The sequence below is a fragment of the Hesperophylax consimilis genome, chromosome 31 (assembly GCF_061612785.1).
Source record: "Hesperophylax consimilis isolate HC1 chromosome 31, BYU_Hcon_1.0, whole genome shotgun sequence".
Taxonomy (NCBI): domain Eukaryota; kingdom Metazoa; phylum Arthropoda; class Insecta; order Trichoptera; family Limnephilidae; genus Hesperophylax; species Hesperophylax consimilis.
In genome coordinates this window covers 3,072,187-3,091,471 of record NC_142866.1, presented here as the reverse complement: position 1 = coordinate 3,091,471, position 19,285 = coordinate 3,072,187, and the positions used below count along the sequence as shown (strand labels likewise).

At 31.7% G+C, this 19,285-nt stretch overlaps 1 protein-coding gene across 1 annotated transcript in view; it reads right to left on the bottom strand.

The window, feature by feature from the left end:
• bma (SCY1-like protein bma) overlaps nucleotides 1-19,285 on the bottom strand; it is a 414,814-nt gene that overhangs the window by 90,718 nt on the left and 304,811 nt on the right. Inside the window, exons 4-5 of the mRNA XM_089649833.1 lie at nucleotides 13,661-13,885; nucleotides 3,498-3,632 (exon numbers count right to left, since the gene is read on the bottom strand). Coding sequence (XP_089505959.1) covers nucleotides 3,498-3,632; nucleotides 13,661-13,885 — 360 coding nt within the window. The remainder of the gene's footprint in view (nucleotides 1-3,497; nucleotides 3,633-13,660; nucleotides 13,886-19,285) is intronic.

The following is a 19,285-nucleotide window of genomic DNA, read 5'->3' as shown; positions in this document are numbered from 1 at the left end:
GTTAGAAATAAGTCTCCTGTCAGACAGTGTTATTAGATGCAATTGATTCATTAAACTGAAATAATTGTAATCAATAGGAATTCTGAGCTTAAAATTTACGTACTTAAGAAATTTGTGCTGAACTCTTTGTATATTATTGGAGTGAACTTTATATAAAGGGGACCAAATAGGTCTTATACTCCAATTGACTTCCGACTAATGAAATATAGAGGGTTCTCGTACAATCTATGGACTTAAAATCAGTTAAAGTTCTGCAAAGGAAGCCAAGCATCTTTAAAGCCTTATTGGTTATATAGTTGATGTGTGAAATGAATGACAATTTTTTTTCTAATATTACACCCAAGTCATGAATTTGTGATACTGGTATTAATTTAATATTATTTAATGTATATTCATGTAAGATATTATAACGAGTTTTGGAAAATCGTATTACTTGACATTTCTGAATGTTCAAAAATAAAGCATTTTGTTCACACCATTGATGAAGCTGTTCTCAGTTAGTCTGTAAAATTTGACAATCGTGTATCTTTTATATATTTTTAAGTCGTCAGCAAATGGCAGAACTTCTACATCATTGAATTGGTCAACAATGTCATTGAGGAATAGTAAGAAGAATATTGGGCCGAGGTGGAATCCTTGAGGAACTCCGCTTGTGGCCTCGAATATATAAGATTGTACAGAATTAATCTTTACACTAAGCACCCTATGGCTAAGATAAATCACAATCCAAATCAATAATTTACATTTGATGCCCAGCAATTAAAGTTTATATAGAGGTATGTGATGTCGAATCTTATCAAAAGCTTTACTAAAGTTAGTGTATATACTGTCCACTTGTTGTTTGAGACTCAGAGATTAAGATATGTAATTTTCATAAATCTTTAAATTACTTAAATTATATATCTATATACGGTGTCAGAGATTCATATTGCGAAAACTGGTGGATCTTTATCACTTAATTAGCCAAAAAAACCTTTTTGAAGTGAAACTTCTTTAGGCGCGTAATGGATTTTCGGGGACGGAGTAAAACCGAGTCAGGATCGACACGAAAATGCGGGTACCCCCACCACCGCTCACCGTTCACTGTCCCTCTCTCACCATATGCGCTTGTTGAGGTGGGGGAGCCGCTCACGAACGTTCTCTCTCTTCTCTTCTTTCCTCTCTCTCAGACACCAGCGAACTGCGCCACGCCAAGCATCAGCTGCTTGGTTAGTATACTGCGTCGTGAGTGTAATACGAGTGAAATACGTAATTGATTGTGGTTCATACGGTTTGGTACAGAATTTCAGTGTTAAAAATGAGTAGTGACGAGATAGAGGTGATGAACACATCATTGTCATTGTAATTTCTTTGTAATTTTTAATTGTAATATTGTTATTTATGTAATATTGTATACTTGTGAATAAATTGAAAATTTTTGGAACTATACATTAATCGAACGTCATTCATCTATAAGAAAATATTAGAAAAAGCAAATCCATGCTTCGTCGTTGAATTATTTAACCTCTAATTTTCAAACTAACCTAAGAGAGAAAATAGAGATGATGAAATGAAAATAGAGAGAGAGGAATACTAGAAGTTTCACTTCTGTCTTGCGTAGGCTTGACACACCCACTTTTTTTGTTTCTCAACCTGAGCATTTCGTTATTTTAAACGTCTTCCAATTTTTTCGGTAACTAAAAAACTTTTGGAACCGGGTCTATGCCTCGACGCATTTTAAAAACAATAAAAAGGTGATAATTACCCCCAGCGACCGATTTTATTTCAAATTTGACCTAAAGAAATCCAACTTTGAACTCGATTTACTCGAAAACAAAAAAATTATATCACAAAATCGAATCAAAATATGATGTGGATTCACCAGTTTCCCGATTGTATTGCGAGTTTCCGAATTTCGTATTGTTAATTTTTTATGCCATTTTCATTTTTTAATCGTTGTGATTTTATGAATCAACAATTTTACACCAAAATTGATAATAGCACAATTTTTTGTCACTCTTGGCTGTATATTATATAGGTACGTTTTAAAATTGTTTTCGATCAAATAAATAAATTTTGGACAGAAAATTAAGTCGGATGGTGGTATTGGTTAGGAAAGAAAAACAAACCACCACTGGTAAGACAGCGTTTATTCATTAGTCATCAACAAGAATCACCAAAACTTGAAATAAATTAGGTACGTCTGTGACTAATAAGAAATAAAGAAAGATTTTGAAAATGTGTTGAAAATTATTACTAAAAATTAAAAAAAGAATTTAATATTTTTGAAATCTTACCTATGTACATAATACAATATTGGATTAACGTTTTGAACTTCAAAGTGACTGGGATGTTTGACGTCGAGGCAAAGTTAAATAGGCGAAGGCTAATTGAGTCGAGCCTTTCAATGTTATTAACTCAGCTTGAACTAATATTTTAAAGGGATCATTGATAATATAATTAATGCAGGTACAAACTAAAATTTTGTTTAATATTTAACAGAACTGATTTATTAATATAAAAAAAGAAATTGTGATCTTATGGGTATGTGTGTTTATTCTTGGTTTGTTCCATCTATTTTAACGCTTGCCCCTACTGTAAAAACAATGTCTACTAGCTTTACTTAATCTTTGATATTTCCACCAAAAATGAAGATTCATAGATGGGTAAATCGTGTCACACTATCCCATGTTTTATTGAACGTGTCTGTTCTAATAATTTGCAATCGAAGATACTTTAAAGTATCCTCCTAACTGCGTTGTCAACTGCGAAATAAAAACTGGTAATTTTTTCGACTTATATAAAGTACTTCTAACCATTTTTTATAACAGTTAGATTCGTCTCTTAATGGTCGATCACTCTTTTGGTCAACGTAGTTGTTAATTCGCACCTGTAACTACACCCTTGAACACCTGGAATCGATTCCGGCTGATCAATTGAGGTAGAAAAATATGGGGGAAAAAATAAAATAAACTCGGAACCTTTGTTCACTCTACTCTTTCGTTCTGCCTGTGCCGTTAGCATAAAAAATAAAAATCATGACAATGGGACTGGATGAGCACGTGTGTTTTACAGGGCACAGTGTAATATACTTTTAAAAACATTTTATGCATAATTTTGTGAACTGCGCTTTATCAGTATGAATTTGAAAGCTAATTCAATACAGTGAGTAAACCATATATTAAGTCAAAATAATTAATGTTAAAGGGCATACCCAGGCATAGTGGATTTAATTTGTCCGATAGTATTTCATCGCCCCACATTAATAAGTTCAGATAAACCTTAACCTAGGAATGTTTTTCTTTATTAAAAAAAGTTTTTGTTATTTTATTTTAATTGTTTAATATTTTATGTTTGAGAATCACTGGCCCGTGTTTTGTAACAATAGTTGAGAAAAAAAACTTTTTTTTTTCTTAAAATGTTTAATTCAAGGTTTTATGTATCTAGATAATTAGAAAAAATATGTTTTTAAGGCCGCCTTAAACATAAAGACAAGTAAGGAATGGTTGGTTTCATACCTGCAGCAGGCCGTATCGCATCTCCATGTCGATGAAATGGTATTCCCGGGCGTGTTGCGGCTTGGCGGGCGGGGGGCCCATGGGGGCCGAGGCGCCCGTCACAGGCGGCCCCACGCAGGGCCCACCTCCGGCCTCCTGCAAACAAAAAGTCATTAGTTTACTCAGAACACACATCAATATACCTGACGTACCTAATACGATATTCATTTCCAATTCTTTCATTATCAACCTGTGGCGAAATCACCATTCAGATTCGGAAAGCCGTTTGAAATAAACTATAATAAAACATTTTACCTAACCTTTTCTAAAAATAGTAAAAATAAACCCCCCAATAACCTTAAAATTCGAATACATAACGTTAACTGTAATCAAGAAATATGCTCATCTTGCTTCGAACTCGGAAAAGTTGAAAAGATTAAATATTTAGGTATTGTTATTGATACAAAATTAAATTGGCAGTCACAAATTAATAATACTGTCTGTAAATTAAAATATATCTTACATACACATTTTACAGACTAAAAGAAGTGCTCAATGTTGAAAAACTGAAAATTATTTATTTTTCTTTGGTGCAATCTTCACTCATAATAATAGGATGGGGCGGTGCGCTTCATACACATATCAAACCTTTACAAATAATTCAAAATTATATCATCAAAGTTATGTATAGTCGGAAAAGAACATTTTCAACAGATGAGTTATACAAAGAATCTAAAATATTCTGTCTCCGTAAACTATTTATTTTGCAAACTATGAAATACATCTTTAAAAACAAAAATAAATTCGAAATAAATGAAAACAGAACCAACATTAGAAATAATAATGTATTTTATACCCCCCAAACGAACACGAAACAAATGCAAACACACAGCAGTTTCATTGGACCTCGTACTTTCAATCTTTTACCGAAAAATATTCAAGTGATTACTAAACTTCCTCAATATTTAAAAGAATTAAAATTATGGCTTTTCGATACAGCAGTTGAAATTTTTTTTATTTAATTTGTATCAATTTATGTTTCTCATAAAATATTCACCTAATCATATATTACACTAAACACTTATAACTTCACTATACACTATTATAAACACTTTTTATACAAACCGCTTAGACAAAATGTAATCTTGTTTTTATTATAATTATTGTTTATTTCTAGGTACAATAAAATAATAATTTAAATATATTACCCACGCACAGGCTGCGCCTTAGTGGGTTCCCATTATTCGAATTGATTTATATAATATTGTATGTAATTAATGTAAAAATTGGGAAAAATAAAGGAATTAAAAAAAATAAAAAAAATAAATGTCATATTCGTATTCTTTACTATTTTTCCCATGACTAAAGAAAATACCCTCTATTCTCTATTCAATGAGTCTTTCGGCCTCACAACGTTCTTAGGTACTATTTAAACGAAGACATTCTCGATTTGCTAAGAAACCATCAAATTTTTTTTTAGTAATTTATTGTTTAGCTTGTTTAACGACTTTCTTTAATTTCCACACAGCATCCTTCCAACGAGATTGATATACATAGTACCACTAGCTCCAGGCTGTTAGAATTAAAATTGTATTTTAATATATATATTTTTATTTGAAATTATAAATAAAACATTTTTGTGAAAATTAAATATTATATATTTAAACCACATTCCGCCACAAGCGGCGTACCGCAAGGTAAGTAGGTAGGCAAAAAATTAGCTCACTTAACCTTCAAAAAGCACTCGCAGGTTGTGTTTTGAAAATCTTCAACTTATAACGGTACATTCCTGGTAGACGGTGGATAATGCATTCTCATTCAATTCTATTTGGTACTCACACTACTAATAATTTATAAATGTGTGTTTCCTTTAAGCGAAAGTCGACACCGAACATTTATTATTATTAAAAAGAGCTTCGCAATATATAATAGTCCCACCGGAGTCTATGGAGAGTTTGGATGGCCGGACGCACCCAGAGGGCTTTTTACACGATTTATTTTTAGTACAATTTCCACATTGGTCATGTTTTCACGCAGCTTCGGGATGACAAAAAAGACTTGTTCTATTAGTAGCGATTTGATGGCGATCATTATTTTTAAGGTCTATAGTCTGTTATTATTTTACGTAACTATATATTATACGGAAATGCATACATGTTTATTTCGTTGTTTTTTTAAATTGTTAAAAAAAACTCTATAGCTGAAAACATATTTCTCAAGTTAAGATAATATGCATAATTAAAAAATATATATATTTCATACATTTGTCACTTTTAATAATGCTTTATTATGAAAAGAGAACACGCATTCGTCAAATGCAAAAAAGGTGGACACTTGACTTGTATAATTTACCAGAAAGAGATTTTCTTCTTTCAGAAAGAGATCAGATGTTAATCTTAAGTTACTCGTATACTTTATATACTTAAATGTAAGTACATATTATATGTCACAAAGAAAACATCAATATTTGAGGAAAATGTGTTTTCTCAATTCCTTTTTTAACTTAACCAACTTCTCAACCTCAGTAACTTCCTTCGTAAGTTAGGAAATGTTGGCAGACCCTGTTTGTTTACGTTTTATTAAAACGTTATAACTTATTGTCAATGTATTAATGTATTATTGTACGGTATAGTGAACATTGAACTTTTGATGAACAGATCTAATTCTTTCGTGTGATCCATGGTTATGTTCAAGGTGTTACGATTTAGTACCGTCCCAAAATATTATTTCTTCTCTAATGCTAACTATTTGTATGCAATTGTAAGTATGAAAATAATGATCGTGTAAAACAAAGATGTTTCATAAGTGTCCCGATATAGTTTCCAAATGGGGTCAGCATGAAAACAAGCGTCGTGTAAAATTCCCATAACGGACATAATTTGTATTATTTAATAGAGTACGATAATTACTTTGCGACATTAATAAATTAATTATTTACGTTACATTACGATTTTTGATATAACCGTGCTTCAAAGAGTTGAGGGATCCAGTTAATTGGGAGCCCGACAAAATAACATTATTTATTTGATGTGTTTTTTATCATCTTACATCTTTTTTCCCCTGTCCTATTAGGAAATAGGACTTATGTGGGATAATTTAGCGGTCTCTGTCCATTACAGACCCACATCCTTTGGATATTTAAAAATATACTTTTTATCATAATAGCCTACACTATAGAATAATCTATCCGACGAAACAAGTCAAATAAAAAATTTGAATCTATTTAAAATCGCCACTAAACAATGAATATTCAACAAATGTCGTGCAATAACCCGTGAACAAACACAGTCTATCGAATTTCGTAAAAAGTTTTTGTACTATAGACGATGGGTAAAGCTTTGCAGGGACCTACTAGAAAATAAATGGTTTTATAGGATCTTATTTTCTATATGTATAGGTAGACCATAGACATCGTAAGAATTAATTTTGTTCAAATTTCTGCCTCAATACAGGATTGCCTGGTGCGGCGGGTTATATCCAGCTAAAATATACCAACTATTACTGTTTCTTTATTAGTGTCCAATATATATGGGCCAATATTGTTTAAACGTAATTTATGTAAGCATGTATGTTGTTTTCACTAACTATAGATTAATTTAAGAATATGTAAGCGTAATGTATTCTATAAGAATATGTAAGCGTAATGTTGTTTTCACTAACTAAGGCGACATTAATCTTAACTATAACCCCAAAATAACTGTTCGAAATCAGAAAAACTCTCTAACGGTGAGTTCACACTTAATAAACTTAAAACTGTCAATATAATATTATGATTTATGTATTTTGCTCTGAAAACCGCTCCTCTCAAAGATAATTGAAATAATTATTGTAGCAGTTTTTAGAAATCAACAAGAAATGAAATTCTAATAAAATGATCACCGTTTGGTAATTTTCAGATATTTATTGGTGATGAAATTTGCAACGCTTTTTTTGTCCGCACTTAACTCATAACATCAACCTTTACAGTTACCGTTTTCAACTCGTAACATCATCTCCACCATATGCTTTCTTTGAAAATTTTGAGAATAAACTGTCATATAAAAAAAAATTTAGTGCGAAAATAGTAAGAAAGTATTTTAAAATCTCAAATTTGGTTGGTTAATAACTAATAGTTAATAGATAAATGAAAAGTAGATATTAGAGATAGGAACAACAACAAAAAAATACTCGTAGATGTATCAAGTATTACAAATAGAGTTCAATCTTAAAGTGGGCGCCATTTGTAATTATTATTATTTAGCAACGCCGGTTTTTAATTCGATTATAAAATAAATTAAAATCATCAATTTTAGAATTTAACATTTTTATAATATGGTCAGTTTAAATATATATATATTAATATAATGTAGGTACGTTGGATTCACTCACTAGACAAAAGACACGTCAGAGAAAAATGTAGAGCATATCAAACTAAACATTTAATTAAATTAATTTGACAGACTTTCAATTCGATTTCATTGTCGTATAAAATATAAGACATTTTTGGCACATAACATCATAACATGATATAAGAACTGGTCGTTTCTGTATTCAAAAGCCCCGGGTATGGTAAGATTTGCTTTCTACTAAAACATGCGTTGCTTCTAAATACTTCTGGACTCCCTCCTAAAAAAGACACTCCAAAGAACATCCCCAAAGATGACGATAATATATTATAGGCCCTGAAAAAATGATTTCATTTAAAGCCACCCGTATGCGAAGTTATTTAAATAGTATGGTTACCAAAGCAGCAATATTTTTTTCATTGCAAAGGATAATTACAAATTATTATATTTTGGTAAACTAATGTTTAAGACAATATTTTTTGGCGTTGGCCCGTTGGCGTCATGTGTCTTTTATCAGGAGATTTTTCAATGTGGATGAGTGTTTCAGGCTAATAATTATTGCTTGTAAAATAATTGATAATTACAAAGTAAATCCATCCTTTCAACACATTTTAAAGGCCTTTAAATGAACAAATAATTCATTTTTTATAATGATAGTTCGGAAAATTGAGATCCGAATGAAAATTTCCGTCTTTAAAACGTTGTTTAGTACTGGAAAATACTGGAGACGCCCTTAAAAACATAAAAAAATTCTAAAATTCAAAACTGGATTTCCCCAAACGCTGAATTAAGAGCAACTAAATTGTAACCAGATTGACTTGATAATTCACCCGATCTGAACCCCACACAGAATTTGTGGGCCATATGTAAGAAAAGGATTTGTAATTTAGATTACACGCCTATGAGAAGATATAAGATGACAGAAGCAGTTATATTCATGTCTGATTTTGAGGTGACTAGAACACGGCAAACTGACAAACAATAATAGATTCCACGTCGAAACGATTGCAAGATGTCATAGAAATCAACCGAAGACATATTAGATCCTAATAAATTAAAACATATATTACGATTAAATACCACTTGTAACTAAATATCTATTAATAATAATTGATTTTTATAAGTGGATTATATTTGTTTTCGTTGATTCGCACAACGTTATCTTTTTGATTCTCTCCCAACTATTTTATATCAATTGTTTTAAAAGATCTCAGAAAATCTTAAAACACCGCGACTATACACAAGTGTTTATTAATATCTTCAAATTTAACCCTGTTCCGCATCATTTGTTTCTCCTAAATCTATAACTTGAAGTATTGATAAGTGTCAATTCATATCATTTTCTATAAACAAAAAATTAACTGTTTCTCATTAAAGTATACTTTTCTTAAAAAAATATCAGCATCGGTTAAGGTTCTTGATCTTATTCAATAAAGCCATGAAATGTATCGGATTTATTTTAAGAACAGTAAAAGATTTTAAAATTCTCTTCACTGCCTTAGTAAGAAGTAGTAATTGGGATTACAATTCCACTATTTTTCCCAAATACTACAAAGCATATCAATTATTTAGTTAGACAGTTCAACACGAATTCTTACGGTTGTCAGTTTCAAACAGACCATACAATAGAACAATATAAATTATGCTAGTTTAATGAAATTACTAGATTTAACCGACTTTTGTTCAAGAAGAACAATGAACGACTTGGTACTTTTGTACAAATTAGAGCTTAATGAATGCACCCGACTTCCACTGTTGTTCTTTGTTTATTCTTCGAATACAAACTGTATTTCATTCTTACCCAGCTACATAAACTTGGAAATAAATTCATTGAAATTTTCATGTTAAAAATTTCAAACATTTTTTTGGATTATTAGACACTATATGATACTATTGTATCAAATTTGTAACATTCTTTTTATGTTGACTTTTACACTTAACTTTACGTTTTCACTCAAAGTTGTAACTCACTTTGTATGTTGACTTTTAACCTTTACTTCACGTTTTCATTCAAATTTGTAACTTAATTTTTTCTTTGCTTTACGTTTTCATTCAAATGTAACGTAGTTTTAATGTTGACTTTTACCCTTTACTTTAAGTACATCTTTTTAATGTTTATTTCTACTATTTACTGTACGTAGGCGGGTAAAGCATAAACACTGTTTTCTATTTTATTTGTATTTATTGTAAGAATAATTGTAAGTATTTTGCATTAATTATGTTCTTATATTTTATTTATGTTCTATTGCTTGCTATTATAATGTCAATATGGATACGTTGGATTACATAATCCACGCCAAATTCCCTTTACATAAAATACCATTTACAAAGTTGGGAATAAAACGACACTTATTTTTTTAATCTAAATGCCGTAAGGGCGTATATATTTAAAAATATTGAATACTAATTAATTAAATTTTCATTTATTTATGTTGTGGAAGAAGTTGTGAATGTACATGGAAGACATGGCATGATCAATTAAAATAAAATAAAAAACTTGATTTGAATTGTGTCAAAAGTTAAAAGGAGTAATAATAACAACTGAGACGATATGCAATATTATGATTGTGACTGAAGCAAGGAGTGTGAGCCGAGACGGAAATGTGTTGCGGTCTAACCTCTCTGCCTACGTATTTCATATTAATACGTACGTTTACATCAACATCTTTAACTACAAATTTAATACCTATATCGGTTAATATATAATAAAATAATTGGCTACTTTCGTGATATTAGAGAGGGGAGAAGTAATTCCAAAGGTTACGGGACTATTTCAGTAACTATCTGTTGTCTAGAGAGGTACACATGTATAAAAGATCCTGAAAAAAAATTAAATAATATATTTTTTTAAAGAAATAAACATTCCCGGGTTACGAATAACCCGACAATATTTGAAAATCTCCTACCACCGCCACAGTTAGCGGAAAATGCTGTTCGTGGCGTGGTGAAGAACTGAGCCATCCAAGGAATTGAATTCAAATTTTCCAAAAGCCTACAAAAATATATAGTTTCGATTCAGAATATTTTAAGTTTTTATACAAATCTTTGATCTTTGAAATCACAGCGCTCGAGAGTGCAGCAAAAACATCAAACATCACAATGATAGCTTGAATGTTATCCACAAATAAATTTAGAAATCTTTTCTTAAAGTTCATGTAGTTAATAAAATTGTGAACCTTTACAAAGTGTTGACAAGGCATGTTCAAGATATGGCTTTTATCACGTAAGTAGAAAATAAAGTCCTATAAAAATCATTAGCTACTCGTTTATTTATTCTTCTCTTTTTATTAACTGGATTATTTTCGTATTTTCAATTTGACTAACATTTACAGCTTCAAAGATAAAAGATAAAAAAGGTGAATGTTCACGTAACTTAAATATATACATAATAGTGTGCAGCAAAGAATAAATAATAACACAAGATGTGAGTTTCGTGATCAAAATATTGCCTAATCGAGGATTAAATTTCTAATACAAAACAGTGTTTATGAATATAGGATAATAATCGACTAGGATGTACGGTGTTAAGCGAGTGTTAGTGGAGTCAATTAAACATTTATTTCCATTAAATTTTTTACGTTTAGCACTTCAAGTGTAAATCCTCATTCTATTCGTAAATAGTACAGCTTACTTAAAGGTAAATATTTAGGGGCAGCATAATACATTTTCTACCACGAATTTCCTTGAATTTGACTAAGTTAATACCTTGGTACCGTGCATCTATCATCATAGAGCCCTGCAGTCTTTTATGCAAACATTATACCCCACTCTCCCTCTCATTTTGTGATCAAATATTTAACGTCAGTCTCCGTGCATTCTCTTGTATCGGCATTTATTCTGTAAATATGCCAGACGTTATGAAAACCGTTTCACTGTGTGTAGGAGAGAATTAAAATAAGGTAGTTGGATGGAAAAGCTGGACGAAGTAGAAATATTTGCGCAAGGTCAGACAAAAACAATTAAAATATACCTTTGCAAAACCTGACAAGATGATTCTAACGCTGTATATGAAAAAAAATCATTATTATTTCGGAAAATAACATTGAGCTTTATTCATTAAAACGACGAATGAAAATTATTTACAGACGATCAAATTAACGAAATTTAAAAGCTATACCATTTTTTCTGATTGATTTATTATTTTCCAATTTCATTTATTTTTCAGGGAATTAATTTAACTACATCTCGAATAAGCTGAACGTATAATTCAGTGTCGTTTGTTGAAATACTTTGATACTATCATCGATATAAATAATGTTGAAAATAACTCACCAAAACACTCAGGTTTCTACCATTTAACTTGTTCTTGAAACACAAAGGCAGATATTTACATTTACAGTGATAACATTAATTCACACACTTACCACCATCTTCAGTGCTGTTTTAGTTAATAAATTATTTAATAAAAAATTAATAGCTGACGTGTATTAGACGTTTCTCAGTGTTATGCTTAGTTTGCAGTAAAGCTTTACGGATTCTAGTGTACCTGAAAACGGGGTTCAGTTGAAAAGTGGAAATAATATTGTTATTAAGAATTAAAAAGATTATTTTTAAATAATTTGTTTCCTTTGATCGTGTTATGTCTTCCTCAGCCGTCTTCTAATTCATCTACCATTCCCTTCCACGTCATTATTAATCTTTACACCTATATCTTCGTTCATCACATACGCCATATTTGACCATAAAAATATTTGTTTCCCTTGATCGTGCCATGTCTTCCTTGGCTATCCTCGACTTAATCTACCATTCCCTTCCACGTCATTTATACTCCTTACACCCATTTCTTCTTTCATCACATACGCCGGCTTAAAAAGCGGCTAGGGATATTTTATTACGCACATAAAATAAATTTATTTTACGACTTATTTAAAATGGCAACAAGTTTTTGTTATGTTTCACTATCCCTATTAGGTAATGATTTGATCCAAGGAACTCGCCGACCTCAAGTCAATTCAAATAAGGGTCTTGCGCAAGCCCCTACAGCATACCTTTTAAATCAAACAATTTTTAAACTCTCCTTGAAATCGTTTTAAAAGAGTTTCAAAGATATTCAGAATCACTTTTAATGTTTTCAGGTAAATTTCTACATAATATTATTCCTAGGCGAGTATAGTGCTGTTGTGCAAGTAAGGTAGAGTACAAAAATACTTTTAAATTTTTCTAAAATTCTTATGCCAGTATTAGTCATACAACTACAACCATCTGTATGCTCTATCCGCTGAATAAATCTGTCAATTCATCGTTTGTGAGAAATAGGTTGAGCTTACAAAAGCAGTGTGTTTGCCAGACAGACCTCACAGACCGGTGGCAAAGAACAGCGTCTCACCGCACTAATTTACTAACTATTAAGCAGTACGGAAATATCTTTACATAGAAAGCCAGTATGTTCGCCAGAATACACAAGAAAGACTCGGCGGCAATGCACAGAATTTCGCGGAATCCACCATTCATCTCGTCACTGTCAAGCAGAATGGAAATATGTTTACCGGGAAAGCTATTATTGGACAAACTACATATAATGGGCTTGGTGGTGAAGCACATCGTTTTGCCGCCCTCTTCCACTCATCTTATCACTTTTAAGGAGATTTTAAATATGTATAACTTGAAAGCCAATATGTTTGGCAGACTGCACACGATTGGCCCCGTGGAAAATCACAGCGTTTAACCGCACTCCTCCAATCATTTATGGGATGGAGTCCGATGAGATCATTTATGGGAACCCGCTTGCACAGCGCGGTTGTAAATTGTGCGCCCTAATGTTTAGACTAACGGTATTCACTGCTTTGTTTGTGTAAAAGCATTATGAAACAATGATTATGATTATATTATCACTATTAAGCAGTATGGAAATACGTTTACCTGGAAAGCAAGTATGTTGGCCAGACTGCACATGATGGACTCGGTGGCGAAGCACAGCGTTTCGCCGCACTCCTCCACGGCGTGCAGGATTGTCAGCAGCTTGGATTGTCGCAGCCGCTCGAGTTGGCGCACCGAGTTGCGCAGCATCTCAGTCACAGTCTCCTTGCGCTTCGGCTTGTGCAATTTCTCCGCGCTCTTCTTCTCGAATATGAAGATGGAGCAGTCCTGCAAAGAAAATTTTGTTCAAATGTGCAAGTATGGCTCGGTGATGAAAAATATGAGTGATCAGTGACTGAAAAAAACACAATTATTTCGATTGCTTCCAGAAGATTTTGAGGGAGATAGCGAACGTAACAATACATAAATATAAGAAGGAAAACCTAGCAGCAATAGGTCGTCTTATACAGTATTCCGCATTCGTCTTAGTATACGCGAATACGCGCTCGGTCACATCCGTGATGTGGAACGTAGTATTCGACGAAACTTTTGAATTTGAGAACGCCGCCGGGTTTTATTATTTATTTCGTGCATACACACATATTTTTTACAGCTTATATATTTTGTAATGTCATTGGATAGAAAATGAGTATTGAAACACTATTCTTTACTCTTGTTTTATGAACACTACTCTACTATAAGTTTAATAATATAAGGAAGTCACAACCATGACTTCTTTACGGCATTTGAGTATAGATATGCAGTATGTTATTATTTTCCGACCGAAACCAGTTGTTACACTGTCATTTAATGTAAATAAGGTCTAAATATTTCGTTTTATATTTACGAGGGTGGTCTGAAAAGTTGACCTCAACGCAAAGATGGCGGTACTCGTCAATAAAAGCTAATGAATATAGATGTGCATCTTTTGACAGATACTCACCAAAGTTTCAGCCATTTTGGACGCGCAGTTTTTAGATGACAGTCGTTTGAGTGAGTCGATGTGTGTGTTTTTGTGAAAATGGAAAAATTGAGTATCGAGCTTTTTCCAAATTTTTGTTTTTGAAAGGCAATACGCCTACTCAAATCAAAGATGAGTTGGACTCTGTGTATGGGTACTCTGCATCATCATTTACTAGAGTGAAATTTTAAATTTGGGAGACGATGAACGTTCCGGACGTCCAAAAACTGCAACTACTGACGATAAAATTGCTAAACTTCCCCAAATTATGTTAGACGACCGCCGAATTAAAGTGAGAGAGATAGCAGAGGTAATGAAAATGTCTAAAAAATGTGTCTGTCACGTATTAAATCAAGATTTAGACATGATAAAGCTGTATACAATTATAAATTATTGTAATCATAATTTATGGTTCGTAATTATGGTTTATTGAATATACTCGTATATTATTATTACTAACCATTGCTAAAACAGTTTATATTTACATTTCCGCACCATTAATTAATTAATGTTATTCGACGTGAAAAATAATTATCTCTTTCGGCTTTCGAATGAATCATTGAATACTTAATATACTTTTGGAAGCAGTATAAAAATGTCATTTGTGTGTTTATGAGTGTAATTATTTTTAATCAAAAAATAGGGTTTAAATTTCGAAAGGGTAAATGGAATAACGTTTTAAAACATGTTGATTTAAGAGGAAAAAAATCATTCACTTTAAAACGTATCCATTTTTTGAATTATACGTAACGGAATTTATTATAAAGTGAACCACAGAATTATTTTTTTCCATAATTAAGCACAAACTTGAATTTTCATTTTAAATTTTAAATTTTCTAAATTTCCAAGAAAAAATATATTTAAGTGATTCTTTGGTAACATAATTTTTGTAAGAAAAGAATGCTACATTCATTACTATGACATAGAGTTGCAGATAGGTCCTCATGTTATGGGGGTCTAGCACAATGAAGTGAATAACGTTACAATATCGGATTGATAGACGTAACTACCAATGATTTTATACCTATTTTCCAAGCACGGTCGCGCTGTTGATATTCAGACCTCTATTGAAAATGAATTGACATTCCTAAACCTCAGACGGCTACGTAAAAAAATAAAAATATCAATAAATTGACAGTGTCAAATTGAAATAATAGTTTTAATATACATTGGCAGTCGACGGTTCTAAGATAAATCAACACATGAACAATTCAAAATACTTTTAAAAAGTGATATAAAGTCATTAAAAACGAAGTTTTTTTTAAACCTAATCTAACCTAACCTAACCTACTTAACCCGTTTAATAAAGTTTTTGTTTCATCACTTTCCATGACTTTATATAACTTTTTAAAGATGTGATGAATTATCATTTTGATGATTTATCCAGTCACCGGTTTTATCAATCGTCCGGCCCTTCCTGGTAAAAGATTAATATTCATATTTGTAATAAGCATTTACTTTGTGGCTCGTCATAATTTACAATAAAAGATATAAATTTGTTTTAGACCACTTTAATTTTAATTGTACTCTACCGGTTTCGGAAGCACCAGAATATTAAAACTAAGTTATAAGATTCTCCTGACGAGGGAAGGGTGCTTCCGAAACCGGTAGAGTACAATTAAAATTAAAGTGGTCTAAAATAAATTTATATCTTTTATGATCAATATTCACATTCGTAAAAATGCTTGAATTGACCTGAAGAATAGCCAGAACCTCATCCCAATTTCCTTCCCATAGTTTTTCCTTCGTGTATAGTATCCTCAGATGGTGATATCATAGTTCCCTTAGCTACGTTTAGTTGGGAGAAGTCTGAACTCTTGAACGGGATTAATATACAACTTTTTATGCTCTTATGTTAACCATATATTTTATTTCATCACAGTCAAAATTAGAGTCAACAAATTTTTCTACTTGATTTTGTTAACCTTTAAAAAGTGTCATATTCATAGCGTTTTCTTGATGCCATATTAATCTGTAATATGCCAGACACCACCATCAAGAAGAGATTGACTCATAAAAAGCACTCTGGTTTCTCGGTAAACTTTTATGTTCCAGGCATCCCCGGGTAATTGCCCCTCAAAGCGTAATGAGCCGGCGTATTGCATAAAGGATGAATACATTTTTTTTACAAAGTGTAGATAAATTTAAAAACATCTTGAATATGTGGCAGAAATCCAGTTAGTATAAAATGACTCATTCATATCTTTTGCAAAATCTGTCTATTGATTGTATAGAGATTTGAACTGCTTACAATAATATTACATGAAACAGTACCATATTAAAAGCAATAATTATTAGCCTGAAACACAAATATAAATTAAAAAATCTTCAGAGAAAAATTAAATTCCACCGACAGGAATTGAACCAGCACCTTCTGATTGCCGGTCAGGAGCACATAACTACTATGCCAAGTCGGTTTATTTTTAACCGCCAAATAATTGAATAAATATAAGTATTTTATTTGACAATCACTGCTTTTTATCTAATTTTTGTGTGCAGCTTCAATTCCCGTCGGCGGCATTTTTTTTCTCGGAAGATTAAAAAATATATATTTGTGTTTTAGGCTAGTAATTATTGACTGTAATCATTTTTTACCTTTGTGCTTTGCATAAAAAAAATTCTTTTAAAAACATTATTTTAAATTTGATAAAAATATGAAAAATACACTTTGTTGTAGGTACACCGCTATTATTGAATTAACTGGTTTCGCTCGTCTAAAGCTTCATCATGGTATACATTAACTAATTAAATTTACATACTGATAAATCTAGAAAAATAATACAACGAGAGAAAGAGATAAAAAACAGAAAAGAAGAACACCTGTTGGTAACAGAAAGAGATACAACTAGAAAAGAGGGAGGCAAACTGCGTCGCATACTGAACATTCGCCGAACCGACCAAATAGCTATTCGATGCTCGTGTTAAATATTCAAAATGTGTCAAATACTGTCCACCCAATCAATTATTGTGGTTAACTAAATTACTTTCGATATCATAAACTCGTGCTTCATAAAATTGACAGGTATGAAACAATGTCCCCTTTCATGTTGAGTTATTCATCGACATGGATATTTTGAAATGTTGTTATATATACGCATATTTTATTATTCTTGACATATAAAGAGTGTTTCTCAACTGAAATGTTTTCTTTTTTAATTCATTGAAAAATATTAGATACAACATTATAATACATTCAACAAAAGAAAGATTTACAATTTTTTAAGATAGATCCTACGAAGACAAAAAAAAAATCAGGCAGTGGTTAAGATCATGTCAATTAGAAGAGATTATTTCAAGAGTCAATAGGATATCCTCTTTGAATTTCTCCTCATTGACATAAAATAAGACGATATTCGAAGAGATTAAGTTCAGGAGCAATATTACATAAAACACGGTAAAACTATTGCTAGGTTAGTCCTAAATGCAGAAAGATAGAATAATCTGTGATGACACTGTCTCAGAATCATCCGGAACATAAGAGGAGCATCAGAAGACTCAAGCGCTCCAAAATAGCAGGGTTCTGGATATGGCCTCGGTGTAGTCTGAATAAATTGTACCGGAATATTCCTCTCTTCTGAACTGCATGGAGGGAAGAACAACTGACAGTAACCGCACATGTAGAGAAATCTTACAATTATTTTCTGAATCCATTTTTACATGAGGTATCACAGATTACAGGTAGCCGAGCCACTCTCCAGCCTACAACGAAGCAAGAAGAAAACTTATAAAATTCTCAGAGCATGGGTATTTTGTAAAACTGAATGCTCATAGAACAAATTATTTTATATCGAAGAAAGCAAACACTTTGTGGCTTGACATTATACAAAATGAAACAAACACTTAGTTTTAAACCACTTTATTTCGAGTTATATTCGTCGACCGGTTTCGATTGGACTCAATCTTCTTCAGGACAATAAAATATAATAAAATAAAATCAGTATTATATTTTATTGTCCTGAAGAAGATTGAGTCCAATCGAAACCGGTCGACGAATATAACTCGAAATAAAGTGGTTTAAAACTAAGTGTTTTTTTCATTTTGTAAATTTTTTTTTTTCGAATATTGATGTTTTTAGAATTGATTTTGTGGAAGGCATTTTCACGAAATTGGCGGCTCCAGATGTCCCCTATTATCTATGTAGTTGGCCGGTTCTATACGTGGCCAAATTCACGCAAACTCATCTGCGAAACATCAAAAGTTCTCAAAATGAATTGCTGACAAATTTCACCGCCACTTGACGAAATAAAGGGGCCAATCTCCTCGATGTGACGTTGGGTATTCTCAAATGGAAATCATAAATATCTCTAGAATTTCCAGCACGTGGATTGGATTTTGAAGACTTTTCTTTGCCTTTTTGTCTATTTAATTCTATTAATTTGCTTTTACAGTTGGTATTGATTTAGTTTTTGAAGTCCTTCTCCCTCTCTATACTAAAAACAATAATTCAATTTTGCATCGTTTCCAGAAATTAATGAAAGAAAACGAGTCCTTAAATTTTTGATAATGTAACAATTATTTTATTATAATTACAAATCACAAATTCATCGTTATTTAAAATAGATCTATTGCCAATTTTATTGACGCCTTTGTCGCTTTAAAAAAAGTCTAACTTAATAATTGGAATCCACTTTTGTCATTGTTCCTTCAAAAGAAATCCTGGATGTAGTACGGAAATGAATTATTTATTGCATTGTTCATTTGGTTCTTGATTGATTACAAAGCGGCGC